Source organism: Netta rufina (genome assembly GCF_964035555.1).
Source record: "Netta rufina genome assembly, chromosome: 5".
Taxonomy (NCBI): domain Eukaryota; kingdom Metazoa; phylum Chordata; class Aves; order Anseriformes; family Anatidae; genus Netta; species Netta rufina.
Window position 1 is genome coordinate 53,213,671 of NC_140128.1, and position 14,315 is coordinate 53,227,985.

Below are 14,315 nucleotides of genomic sequence, written 5' to 3' on the forward strand. Positions count from 1 at the left end.
TTCCAGTGCTTACGGGTGATAAATCTGCAAATAGAAAAAGAGCAAAAGCTGTTATTAACAAACTAAAGCCAGCAGGGTAGGAAAACTCATGCTTTCCTGAAGTGAGTTCTTCAGGCATGTCATGAATTAATTGTCTAAGGTAGAACAAAACAGGTTTAATTATGAGTACTTTTCAGAGCAGGGGTGATGCAATAAGTTATTTTTGAAAGCCATCTTTATGGAGGAATTTAAATACTATGTATACCAAGTTCCCAGCTGCTTTTCAAAGTGTTAATTTATTGTTCTCTGAGTCAGTTCTTACTATGTGGTTTGGTGATTAAACAGCATAGTTTTTCTGAGGAACATGTCAAAGGTATAGAAAAATATAGTATTTTATACTGATTAGTATTTTATACTAATTATTTTATAGTAATTTTTATAGACATTTTTCTGAAACAGCTAAGTTGTACAGGGTAATTTGGTTGGATATCTTACTGACTAGCAGACAACCAGATATATTTAATAGCAGTGAAAATGTTTAAATTGATAGTGGCAGTTTAGGTAAGGGGCCTACAGAATATCAGCAAAACTTAAAAAAGTATGTTTACATTGCAATCTTCACAATTTCTTCTTGCTCCAAAAATGTGTTAAAGCAACTCCCCAAACTAACCCCTAACAACGCTGGACAGTGTGTATATGGGTTATACATACATGTATTCACAAGGGTTTTTCTAGAGGCTTGACATAGCTGAGGACCCAAGCAGTATGTCTGAGTTTGTTCCATCTTTAAAGTATGGAAATATTAAAGAATCATGACCTTGAATCACTGTTTGGGACTTTTTTTTTTAAATCTTTTATTACTCTGTTTTGTTCTTTTACATTTCCTGGAATGAACTGACCTTCATTCCTGCATCTGTGTTCCCATTGCTACACGTCCGTGCTTCTCTGCTCTTCCCAGCTGGAACTTGTCACCTCTGTGAAGGTACTTCACGGGGTAGTTACTTCCTCCCCTTTATGGGGGTGGTAAAGCGCCTTTGTGTCCCATCCTCACAGTTTACATTTATTTCAGTTCTCCTGCAATTTCTACAGCTGTCAAATCTTTGTATGGTATTCCATTTCACACTCCAGGCAGCCATTATAAATCAGGTATATTTGCCTTTTTTTTTGCTCCTATGAAATAGCTTAATTTTCAACTTTTCTAATGAACTATGTGCTTCTTTTTATAACTCAGTGAAGAAATAGATATCTATGGTGATTTCTCCATAGACAAAGTGAACATTATAAATATGCAAATATCAATATTTTCTTTACAAAGTTTAATTGCTTTGTATATTATGCAGATTCCTCGGATCAAAAATATGACATACAATAACACAATTGTATATTCTGTATCTTAAAAATGCAGGCAGATTGCTGAAGAGTGTGCCAGTTTTTTCAGTCTGCAGGTTTACATCTTATTGATGTTATCGCTGTGTGTGTAGAGTGCTTGCATGACCAAGGTCCTTCACTGAGTGCAAACATTATGTTTCCAAACTACATTTCACAGAGCCTGTGAAAAGCACTTGGAACAGCTGCTGCCATACTTCTGCATGCTGAGATCACAGGAAGCAGAGCTGTAAGGGACCTCAGGAGATCATCTAGTATCTCTGTACCCTACAGCAGGATCAGCTAGTTCTGAACATTTCCAAACACTCATAGATTTTGAGCTCGAGGCAAGGAATTGAGAAGTTCTCACGTTGTGTTTGATATTGTAAATTATTTTTCTTTTATTGTTTAAAATATAAAACAGTTATAATCCAGGATATTTCACTTCAGTACCTGATTTTTTTCTTCTAAAAATGTCTGTGCTTACAGTATCTATACAAGCTCAGTAGCCATGAACTCAATAGCCATGTGCTGTTACAGGTGATTACCCTGTAATTTATAATTAAGTTTAGGTATAAGGCAGGCACTGAAATGCCTCACAAGTTAAGAACCATTTCAGTATAATACTGCATGCAGTCTCTCTGCTCAGTTGATATTTCTGTGAGGTTGCAAGAAGGACTAACCTCTGAACACCCTACTGGAAGTGCAGGCTGCTATGTTTTAGCTATCTTGGAGAGAAAGATTTAGATATGAATAACTAAGTCCTTTGGTGTCCTAGTTTTAAGGATCAGAATATTCAGAGATGGACTGCTTTGATCTGGCCACTTGCCTTGAAGTCTTTCTTCATTGGAGGTAAATCACAGAAAGGTATTGATTTGTAAGATTCAAAGTAGACAACACAGATGCAGAATTTCATGAAGAAAGGTAGAAAGAAAGGAAATTCAAATTATTCATATATTCCTTAGAATACTTCAAAATCTGTCTCACATCTTAAGATCCAACTCACAAGCTGCTAAAATATTCAGAGTCCCGTGGCTGAGGATCCATTTCTGCATGTATCCAAGACTCTGTGGTATATGTCCTAAAAGAGGATCTCTACTTGGGAACTGTGATATTTTTGATTTGGAAAGCGGATTTGGGAACTTTTGTGTTTGCTTTTATAGCACAAACTTTAGTGACTGACCATGTGCATTAATTACAAAATTGGAGCTAGTGCATGAGGCACATTATTTATTTACTCCTGAGCTCAGATGTGCTTTGAAGTGTTGATGACTCTTTCTTTCCCTGCTGCCCTCTGTTCTTGGCAGAGTGGCAGCAAAAGCAGCAGCAGAGGCTGCCTCATGCCAGAGCCATAGTGGGCAGATGAGGTGGGAGTCCCTACAGACAAAGGCAGCACGCTTGCTGAGTCCTTAAAGCACTGAACTGCGTGACAGCAGCACTCATGTCACCACCATTCCCTCCTTTGGCATCATGAAGAGTAGGCTCTGCTTGGGTTCCCTTTTTTTTTTTTTTTTTTTTTTTTCAGGAGGGGGTGTCAGACTGAGCCCTTAATGGAGCGAACTGCCCTCTGCAGGGATGAAGAAGGTGCTTCTGCAGAGCATGTCTGCAGGTGCCTCCTGGACAGTTTCTCACCCGGTGTGTGAGCTTCCCTGCATAGCAGCTTGGGACTGGGAGAGTGTCCTGAATCATCGAGTTTACTCATCCCCTGTGATTTATGATTAAGTTTAGAATGATCAACAAGAGTATTCACTTCTTGCCGTGTCCTTTAGGTTGCAAATCCCCATGCTTTCCTTTCCCTGTCTCTATAACTAGCTGAAGATTTTGAGAACAAAAGGACTGAAAACATAAACTTCTGACATTTCCTGGAAGGAGAGCTCCTCAGATTCATCCTCAGAGTGCACTGAGTTCGTAAAATAGAAGGGAGCTTGAAGGACCCAGCTCCACAGTATTATGTCATCTAAAACTCTTTTTGGATCCAGCTCTAATTCCTTCAGAATTTATAACAGAATCTGAAGTATATATAAATGTAATATGTAAATTATACAGACTGCTTTTTTTTTTATATCTCATGTAATTTTTCAATGTGGGAACTATTTACATACATTACCAAACTATTTAATATGCTTCTACTTCAACTTTTAAAAATGACTTTTTTCCACATATTAAAATAATATATTATTGGTTGGAGATAGTTATTAATACCAAGAACATAGACTATCATTCTCTGTCCAAAAATGAGAAACTTTCTTGTCTGCTAGGTGACGAGAGTTTACAAGGCTGCAGTACAACAGACATTGGATATACTCTTTCTCACCGAAGGAAAAGAATTTCTCACAAGCACGGATGCAGTAAGCCGGGACTCAGCTGATCGTACCATTATTGCATGGGACTTCCAAAGTGCTGCCAAAATCTCTAATCAGATTTTTCATGTAAGATCAACAGCTGTTATTGTTTGGGTCATGATATAGTATTTCATGCTTGTCAATAATGTAGAAAATAAAGCTGGAATGAGGGCTATCGACAAACTGAGTTTTATATTTGCATAGTAATAGCAACCTGATACATGCATATTGATATCTTGCATGGCATAATCACAGAGGCAGATTTTACTTTTATCAATACAGATAGTGTTTCTCTCCATAATCGGCCCAGACAAGATATTTAATGGACTAAATTGTCTAGAAAGGCTGACAGCTTCAAAGGAGATTACCAAGGAACTTAACAGATAATTCCAACTCCCTGGATCTTTTCAGAAAACCCAAGTCTAATATCCTATGTAATATAATATGATTGAATTGTATACAGATGCCTGTTGGCTGGAATGAACAGTCCTCTACTGACAAGGACATGCAGTAGATGATCTAATGGGTTTGTTTCATGTTTAATTTCCACAATTATGTCTTTGTCTAATATTAGATCTTCTATCTTCCTGAATAGGCAGTAGGGAAAAAAACAAAAACAAAAAACCACCGGTGAATAAATAAAGTACAGAACAGTCAGGTTTCAGTATCAAGGCTGTTTTTCAAACAACCAGCCTATCCCTCCCTGTCCTCTTCCAAACAAACAAACCCCACAGCCTATCTTCTCTGGACTACTGTATCTCTGAACTGGACAATTTTCCCTCTTCTGCACTGAAAGTAAACAGAAAATGATAGTGATTTTGGTAAACCCTATTTCAGTTTTCTGAATGTCACATTTGAACCCTTCAAGGTGGGAGAGAACTTGTGGACTCAAACAGATTAGGTCCTGACAGGACTTCATCTATTGCTTATCTGCATTACCGAGTGAATAGTTGAGCTCCAAAATAACCCACTACTACTGAACACCCAGCGTAACAGAACAATGTTCCTGCAGATTATGTGGTGCTATCTGATCCCTTCCTGTTAGACCCAGTTTTCCCTCCAGAAGTACACAGTGCCCTGCCACAGAATGCACTCCTAACCAGGCATGGTGCGTAATGCAGTTTTGGTTTCTGTGCCCAGTTCTTTATGATAGCCAGATCTGCCTTACCAATTTGTCACTTCCAAACCACGTAACAAAATCAGTCTGATGCTCTTCCCACCCTGCTGCATAGCCCATCACGTCCAGTGGTTGCTGTCATGTCCTTTGTCTCCAGCCAAAGCTCATTGAATTTATGTTCAGGGGTTCAAAATCTATCACTGTGTCTTTTGTTTAGACTGAAACATGATTGGTTCAGACCTAGCTGAAATCTACCAAAACAGGATAGATATTTGATTTAATATTTGACCTGGTGTAAGACCTTCAGTGCATTGTAATGAGTTATGTATATATTCTTAACTATAATGAGTTATAAATATATATAACATATACCATGGAGATGACTTTTAGTCCATCTTTTATGGTCTTTCGAATACGTCAAAAGTTAACTCAATTCATTTCAGCAAAACATTTGTTTCATGCAACAAAACTTTATTTAAAATTTTTTTCAGGAGCGTTACACTTGCCCCAGTCTGGCTCTGCACCCAAGAGAGTCTGTGTTTGTTGCTCAGACAAATGGGAACTATATGGCATTGTTTTCTTCCCAGCGACCTTACCGAATCAACAAAAAGAAAAGATATGAAGGACATAAGGTATTCTTTTTCACCAGAATGATCATATCCAAGACTAGAAGCAAGACAGATAGAAAAGCAACTGTGCTTTTTAATAAGTCTGCTAATAGTGTTTGATGATAAATCAGTGATAGGTATTAATTACTTTCCTTTGCTTTCCCGTATGCTATTTTGAATCATATACACTCTGAAGAAGATCATTTTTAGAAGACTTTGTGAATACCTAATAGCTTGATTAAATAAGTTTGTGTTATAGCTGTGTCTTAATAAGCACCTGGAGAAGTCCTTAGTGCATATTTATTTAAAGATGCATTTTTTTTTGGTACCATACTCATTTTCAGTATTACCACAATGAATTTCTCTAATCAGCAACAGGAGTTATGCTGTTACTATTTTTTTTTTTTACAGGTGGAAGGATTTGCAGTGTGCTGTGAATTTTCTCCAGATGGAACACTTTTGGTGACAGGAAGTTCTGATGGCAAAGTGTTTTTCTATAACTACCATACTGCTAGGATTATTCGCACTCTGTCTGCCCATAAAGAAGCTTGTGTGAGTGCAAAATTTCACCCAGTCTTGCCATCACTCCTTGCAACATGTGACTGGACTGGAGAAATCAAGATCTGGCAATAACAGGCAGAAAGACTTTTCAGAATAACTTTCCTCTTTGCCAAAGGTTTTGGTGTTTCAGAGTGAATAAAATATGATATGCAATGTGACGTTATGTTGTGATGTGCTGTAGGCAGGGGAGAATGTCATCTTTACTTCTGTCTGCTAGACATATGCTTTCCTAATGTAGTTAAGATGGTCTTTTTAGCTGTTGAGCTAGAAAGTGGTTTTCCTCTCTCCCTGGGCCTTGGTAAAACATTTCTGCCTCATGTCAGTGTTCTGGTGCTCATCTAACCCTACCCTGATGTGAGAAGCTAAACCTGAAGAAAATTATTGATCTTCCTATGTAGCTGCAGCTTTCTTAAACCAGATTTTCATTAGTTTAGCTCCTGGTCACTAATGTGGTAGACAAGCAAAATAGTATAGGTCAAGGCAAAACAGCTTCTACTTGCAAGAAAGGGGTGATCACAGGGCAGGTGGGACTGCCTCTTTTGGAAACAGGTAGGCGCTACCAGCTCAGCTTATTGTAAAATGCTTTCTGAGGGTTCTAGGGAAAGAACTTGGAGCTAATTTTGAAGCCAATGAATCTGTGTTCTCTACATTCCCATCTTTGAATTTTGAACATTTATGAATTTTTAACCTGAACTTATGACTGTATATAAACAAAACAAAACTATATGTAAATGTTTTTAATTAAAACAACCCAAAACATATTTATTTTTTTTTACACATGGTGTTTGTATTTCACTGTTTCACTCCTCTTATTCTTCACAAATTCATACTCAAGACTATCATGAAATTGATGCTTGGTGAGATGGTGGTACAATTAATATGCTACCCTAATTAATTCAACCACACGTTCATTTCTCCATACTTCTTGATGTCATTTACACATAGAAAATTGTCATCATGGTATTCTGTGCGGGTGATGTTCTTTGACATTCAGACTGTAGATGGCTATTCTGCAGCAAATAGAAAGTCTCTTAGACCATAACTGTATTTACATTCTCATGTATAACTTCATATATTCTTCTGATTTGTTCTGATTGACACAAATACAAAGTAAGTTTGTTTTTTTATACACTATTTTTCACATGCGCAATTAAACTGGATTTTTCAAGGAAAAATTTCCAGAAGTCTTGCAAAGAGCATGGTCCAGCTAAGAAATGTGCAAAATGTGCTCCACTGGTTTGTGGTCTGTGTTCCCTGTAGGTTATAGTAAGAAATAAGCCTGTACTAAAGCTATGGATCCAGTTATCCTCTGATTTTCATATAGTTTGAAATCCATATAAAAATATTTTGACTGCATTATTTTAATAGCCTTATCAACAGCTATGATAGATTTTAACACAGGGTATTAGAGGTTAGTGATCCATGCGAGGTAGTGCAATTTTTTTTTATACTGTTCTCAATTTTTGCTTCCTTGTTTGGCAATGAGATATTTGACATAAGCCTGAATTTTGCATTTCTCCTCTAACGTACAAGCCAGCTGCTCAGTGATTTGAGGGGTTACTGGTAATTAGAGCTGTGGTACTGGTGTTTATGGAATTCTTCTAGAACATCTTCATAAATTCAGAAGGAGTTCAGCTGAAAATGAAGTAGTAGATGCAGGTATTTGGGCGGAGTGAATCACGACTGCATGGCATTACCTAGGAGAGCGGCTTTGTTTCCTTCTCTCCAGGTATTTCAATTCTAAAGATGCTCTTGCCATTTTAAAACTTCTGGCAATCAATTGTGTTAATGTGAAGGATGGGCAGCCAATGCAGCCATGTGATACATGCTATTATTCTCTACAATAGATCATCTTGGGCCGTGATATGGTTAAATACAGCAGAGAGAAATGCCTCTGAAATAAATGTGAGCTCATGGTAGCCTACTTGATGACTGTTATATATCTGAATGAGCTCTCGGCACATTCAGCTTCAGCTGAGAACACCTCTGGATGGAGTGAAAGATCTTGAGATAGCAGCATTTGAAAATCACTGAGCGTATTGTACAGAAAAGTAACTTCATCTTGTAATTCCACCCATGTTGTTGCTTGTTTAATTTATGTCCTGAGGCATGATTCTAGTGTCTGGCATATATCCTTCCTGAAATTATCTTGCAAGTATAATTTTAGACCATTTATAGGGGAAAAAAAAAAAAAAAAGCTTAATTTTGATTAAAGGTAGTTGAGGAAAATAAAAGAAATTTGATACTGTATAATCTTAAAGAATATTAAAATTGGAATTGCATTTGTGTTAGATTTCCAAGATGGTTGGAGTTTTAATTACTTATGAGATCCAGCCAGCAGTTTTATAATGCAATGAAATTATGTTCACAGCATTATCTTGTTAAAATCTCTTTCTAATATAAAACTGATTAAGACAAGAGACTGAAATTTAATCATTTGAAATATTTTAGCATAGTGGTGTCAATTAAGTTTTCATTATGATTCAAAGACAAATTCTTCCTTGTAATCTTATGTAATGAACTGTAATCAAAAAATATCCACATTGCTCCATCATTCTGCAATTACCAAATACTGTTTGTGCTGCAAACAAGGATCATTATGGTCAGATGAAGCTTTTAGAATGTAATGAATTGTTGGTTAATTAATTTTATTCATAAAATTGTAATCTAGAAATGTTTGAATCTTGCTTTAGGAGTAATTCTTCAAGCTTTATATAGAGCTTTCTAGGGCATTGTGTGTTAGAGCTAAGCTGGAGATCTTCACCATTTCGAAATGGTTAGGCTCTTTGCATAAACAAGCTGGGTTCATTTTAATCTATTTTGTACTGTATCAAAAAGTAATAATGCCATTCTCTACCACATTATTATTTGGTACTGAAGCGTTATTAATTTGGGGTGTCAGAGGATGCAAGCTATTCAACTGTGTCTTTATCTCAAAAACCTGCTAATTAGCAGACAGTTATTAGAATCATTGTGTTCACTCAGATGAAATACTGTTGGTGAGTCACTATATACCTCAACTATAGGCCTAATCACGAAAATAGGGTATGGCATTACAACGGGATGACTCTTTTTGTAAATTTTTATTCTTTCAGGAGAATTTTTAGCAATAAGACTATGGCAGAACAGAGCAAAATTAGAAGATCAAAAAATTGTGGGATCTCAAGTTTTCCACTATCCTAATATAAAGACTTGGACTGCATTCAACCAAAAATATTTGTTCTGCTTTTGCCTACTCTTAATTTTGAACAGTCCTTGCTCCTCCTAGACACTTCTTGCATCCTCACCATTTAATTTTCAGTTATTCTGTCTTCATTTCAGCACCTTATCTTAATTGAAATATACAACAGTCTATACACTTACACTGTATTTGTCCTCTATTTGAGAAATCTCATTTTGCTGTGCTCTCTGACTTGTGGCTTTAAGGCTTTAATTCCAGCTCTCCTTAGAAAGGAAGCTAGAAATCTCAGGATACTGCACCTCTGTTCATACTTTTCTGTTTTCCAGCTTTAATGAGGTTTCCTACTTCTGGAGAGTCTCCCCTCTCTTATCCTCTCTTCTGTCTGCTTCTGCCTGCTTCTCTTTCTGCCTTTGATTACAGATTACTTTGATTTACTGTCTTGGAGATTCCCTCTATTACAGCTGCACCTACAAGGTGTACCCACTTAGTTTGTCAGGAGTGCACTTTTTGGAAAAAGAAAGCAAACAACATCTCCCAGTTGTTGCCACTTACAATGCTTTGGCTCACAGAACACACAAACTGCACTTTTGAATGAAACTGAGATGATCTCCAAAAGCATGTTTAACATCTCACAGCTGCTGGAATGAGACTAGAGATGGTCCAAAGTACTTTTGTGCCCCCCATGCCCCTAAATGCATGTAGTTAATATGCGGTGTTTTCAGAAGTAAATGAAGCAAGCTTACTCCTGTAGGGTCATACTGCTTGCTAATGTAAATAACCAGCAGTTTGAAAGTTTTTGGAACAAAAAGCAGCCACATTTTTAGAAGCATTTGTTGTCCAGTGGTAATAAAACTTTACAGTAAAGCCAGCTGACCACGTCCTAAACCTGATGGATTCTGCTGCAAGTGCGAATGGCTGAGTTAGGGCAGAGCACTCTAGTCCATAACAGGAATGATGGGTCCATAGATGGGTATATCTCTCCCTTTGCTGGCTTTATATAGAGGTTTAAAGGAATTAGGCTCATTCACCTCCCTTTGCCAGTCCCGTGGATATCGTTCTGCATAGGCTTATTTAGAAGCCTGTCTAAGAATACCTACATACTCTGTAGAAATGATAAAGTTTCATCCAAATGTAATCCAGGCTACATTTTCCCATTTTTGTATAAGTGCCTATTAAAATCAATCTAAATATTCTCACAGGAGCTCTTTGGAGCAGGTTGAAATTCACTGAGGTTGAAAATGCCTGAAGTGACAGTCCAGACAACTTGAGGTCAGATCCATTTGTCTCCAGTTTTCATCAGGCAGGGCCACAAAACTCAGGTAATGATTCTACTTCGGAGTAAGATTTATACCAGCTAGCTGTTGGAAGTGTGTCCTTAGAAGAGCAATTTGTGTAACTTGTACCTGAGCATACTGTCCCTGGTACAGACCTGGTTACCTTGAGAGATCAATTTTCTTGCATTCAGGTTGCTACTACTCTTTTACAAACAAGCAGTGAAGAATTGCCTCACAATATCAGTTGGATTTATCTTCACCTGTGAACTGTTATTTTTCATGTTTTGCTGTATAACTACCTCCTTTGTTACTTTCCTATTGCGTGGTACAAGTAAATTGCAGAGTCCTTCTACCTCAAAGTGCATAAGGAATGATGTAAGGTGAATATTCACTAAAGAATTTCATATCTCATAAAACAAATGAGTTATTTTGATTCTTTCCCTTTCCTTGTTTTGTTTATCTTTCTTGTTCCCAAAGAGAATTTCTTATAAGTAAAGATAAAAGATGTGGCAGCCCCATTTAGTCTGGATAGTTAATTTGCAAATCTTTGCTATTTGTTTTAATACATGCAATTACTTGAAAGGCAATAACAATCTCAAATTGTGTACTACTTTGAGTACAGAAAATGAAGGTGCTCTTATGCAATTAATATGAAGCATGTGGTCTGTGAATTTCAGATATGATGGACTAATTTTTTTTTCTTGTTACAGCCTCAAGCAGATAATATTTTGACCAGGTATCTGGGCAAAAACTGTTCAGTGAAATCTTAAACGTATCCCATACCCCAAAACTCATAACTCATCCACAGATCGATCATTCTTTTCCTTCCTTCCTTCCTTCCTTCCTTCCTTCCTTCCTTCCTTCCTTCCTTCCTTCCTTCCTTCCTTCCTTCCTTCCTTCCTTCCTTCCTTCCTTCCTTCCTTCCTTCCTTCCAACATGTTTTTAATTCTCTGATATAACAAGGTTTTATGAGAGATTTTAAAATTCTTTTCCTACAAGACTGTAATGCCAGTAAGGGAAAAAGACACAGGGTTCCTTCTGCAAGTATGTGCAAAGAAGGGACATTTCTGCTTGGATCGCTGGTATTAATCTCAAGCTCTGTTCATTTTTTTTTTCCTGCTTTTTAATGCCTTAAGAACTAAGTGGCTGTTAGTAAGCAGTCAGGTGAATCACATCCTAACGTAAAAAGATATGAGTCATTGCATATCCTCCGTAGGACGCATAGTATGCACAGATCTGAAAATATACAGAAATTCCTTTTTTTTTTTTTTTTTTTTTTTTTTTATCTGATGCCATTTGTATATCACATATTATAAAACAAAGATTAATACCAAACCCTTAAATCCTACAGTCTGACTCAATTCTGCAATGCTTTAAATAGTGCTTAAATAGAGCATGTGCTTGGCTTTCTTCAGAGGTGCACACCTACAGCGGGAGGAATGGGTGACGGCACACAGTAAGGAGCACAGCCTGTGGCAGCTTTGTAGAGTATTAGGAGGTTAGAGGGAAAAGGAAGAATGTTCTTGGAGGATGAGTAGTAGTGTCAAGTGAAAGGTAGCATAAGACAAGATACGAGAAAGAGAAGATTAGAGCAGAGCAGAATGGATGGTAACTCATCCCAGAACATGAGGAGATGTGAAGAGCTTAATGCTATTTGCAGCTGGATATGCAGCACAGCTGTGACAGAGACCAGCCCATGAAAGTGAAGACAAATATGAGATGTGAATACATCAAGCTGGGAGGCCTGGGAAGACATTTAGATTTCATAGGTTGTGTCTGCTAGGGAAGGACCCGTTGTGTCCTTCACCAGGAGGGTGGCTGTTGAGGAAGCTTGAGCAGGCTGTGGTTGCGCAAGTTGAAGTCCATGAAGTCCATGCTGGGCAAGTGAACACCATGAATTAGGAGCTACTTGACCTTGGCCTCTCTATATTTCCATTCTTGACAAGGTCTCAAGCTGCTACAAATAGGGATAACTCTGTGGTCCTTTTAAGATCTTGCTGCATTCATGCTGTGAGTTTGATAGAGCTGTGGAGCTGCAGCAGCCTGGTGACAGCCTCTGTCTAATTAATCTGCCTCTGAGCTGGTGTTGCTGCTCAGGCCCCGGTGCTTCAATAACCGGAATGGAGGGTTTTTCTTCAGCCCATACTGCACCTATCTGCAAAACACAATGTAAGTTTGCCATAAGTTTGGGGCTGTGCTTGAAGGACAGCCCTGCAGCTGCTTAGTTTCAATTAGTAAACTCTGTCTGTGCTATCACAGCCTGGTCTTGGCTGCTTTAATGTTAAGTGAATTGCTGAACTCACCTCAGGAGCTGTGTACTGCCTTGGGTAATTGGAGTTTTGAGAGCTTTATGGGGAAGGCAGCAGAGGCAAGCATTGCATCATTAAAGTAAAGACAATGCTTTTGGGATTCAAACTTCTGAATAATTTACATTAGAACCTCGGGTCTGTACTTCAGAAACTCAATTTTTAATAATCTTTTTATTAATGACATATATAATATTTTCCTTGTTTATTGAACATGCCAACCAAACTGCCACATTAATTATGCACCTTTAGGGAGTTTTGCTGTTTGGTTTCTGAATGCACTTCAGAGAGAGGGAGGTTCAGAACTGACAAGGTCTGACAAGGTCTCTCGGAGGGAATCAGCACTTTCTCCTCTTACTTTTACAATTGCTTATGCTAAGATGAATGTTCTCTTTGGTTCAAATGAATTAAATGCCACTAGAATAACTGCAGATGTGTTCTTTTTTACAAAGTTAAAATGTGGCACAATGTAATTCTTGGTTTAAATTTTGACCAATTCTTTAGCATTAGTACAAAATTCTTGTTTTCAAATTGAGATGAGCTCATACAAATACTCAACGTGCAAAGTGGCTTTCTGAATGGTATTTCACCTAATGAAAAATCCTGCTTTCTTGTTCTAGTATAAGTGTCTGGTGGATTTGGGCCTAAGCACTGGAGAGAGAGACAAAATAAAGGTATAAGTAGTGGGTAGCACTGAGGTGACTTCCTTTTCTCTACCCTTCCCTTTTCAGTATACTCTAAAGAATGCTGAAGCGTTCCCTCAAGGAATATAGTCCTAAAATCCCCAGGATGCTGACCTTTGCAATATGTTTTAACATGCTTTTTACCTAGGTGTCTGTCAAGGGAGACCTTTGAATGAAATTGTATGCTTCACAATCTGCACCAAAATCTTACAACAGCAACTTTAATAGGTTTACAGTTGTGCTTGATCTCAGAGGCATTTTCCAACCTAACAGATTCTACAGTTCTATGACTTTGTTCAAGTTAGGGGGCTTTTCTCAACATAGTTCTTCACCAAATTCCTCTAACTTAATAAATTCCCATTAGTTTTTCATTATTTTTTACTGAACCCGGGACCTTCATTGAAGGTGGCAACTGTGTGAAACAATACAAGAGTTTTTTAACAGAATGTGTCAGAGGAGAATTTTGGCAGTAATTTGAGTAAATTTTGGTGAAAATATCAATGGACTCTTCAAATATTTTCTAGAGGGCTGTTATTTTTCTTCATATCATAAGGGCTCATCATTTGCTCCTGAAATTAATAGCTCTGTTTTTATTTTTAGCATTCATAATTAGACATTAATTTGCTCTCTGAATGCTTACGTTTCAAATTCTGCAATCATTCCCTTTTGAGTAAGTACTACTCTAAATCTCTCCGAGAAAAATTCGTGACGATTAAGTATATTTGAAGTGTTACTACATTATCTGGGCAATTTATTTTTATGTTCACGCAGAGCACAGTCCAATCTACGCTGAAGTCAGTCAGTCTGTCAGTCAGAGATGACTCAAGAGGAATTCCAATAAAGGCTTCCACACAACGTCATTGTGCAGGTCTAACCATTACAAACTCCTACACAGCTCT

General features: G+C 37.6%; 1 protein-coding gene across 1 annotated transcript in view; it reads left to right on the top strand.

The window, feature by feature from the left end:
* WDR25 (WD repeat domain 25) overlaps window positions 1-6,137 on the top strand; it is a 62,856-nt gene extending 56,719 nt beyond the window's left edge. The window contains exons 4-6 of the mRNA XM_084287634.1: window positions 3,603-3,773; window positions 5,295-5,435; window positions 5,823-6,137. Coding sequence (XP_084143760.1) covers window positions 3,603-3,773; window positions 5,295-5,435; window positions 5,823-6,044 — 534 coding nt within the window. The 3' untranslated portion in view covers window positions 6,045-6,137. The remainder of the gene's footprint in view (window positions 1-3,602; window positions 3,774-5,294; window positions 5,436-5,822) is intronic.
* The last annotated feature ends 8,178 nt before the right edge of the window (window positions 6,138-14,315 follow it).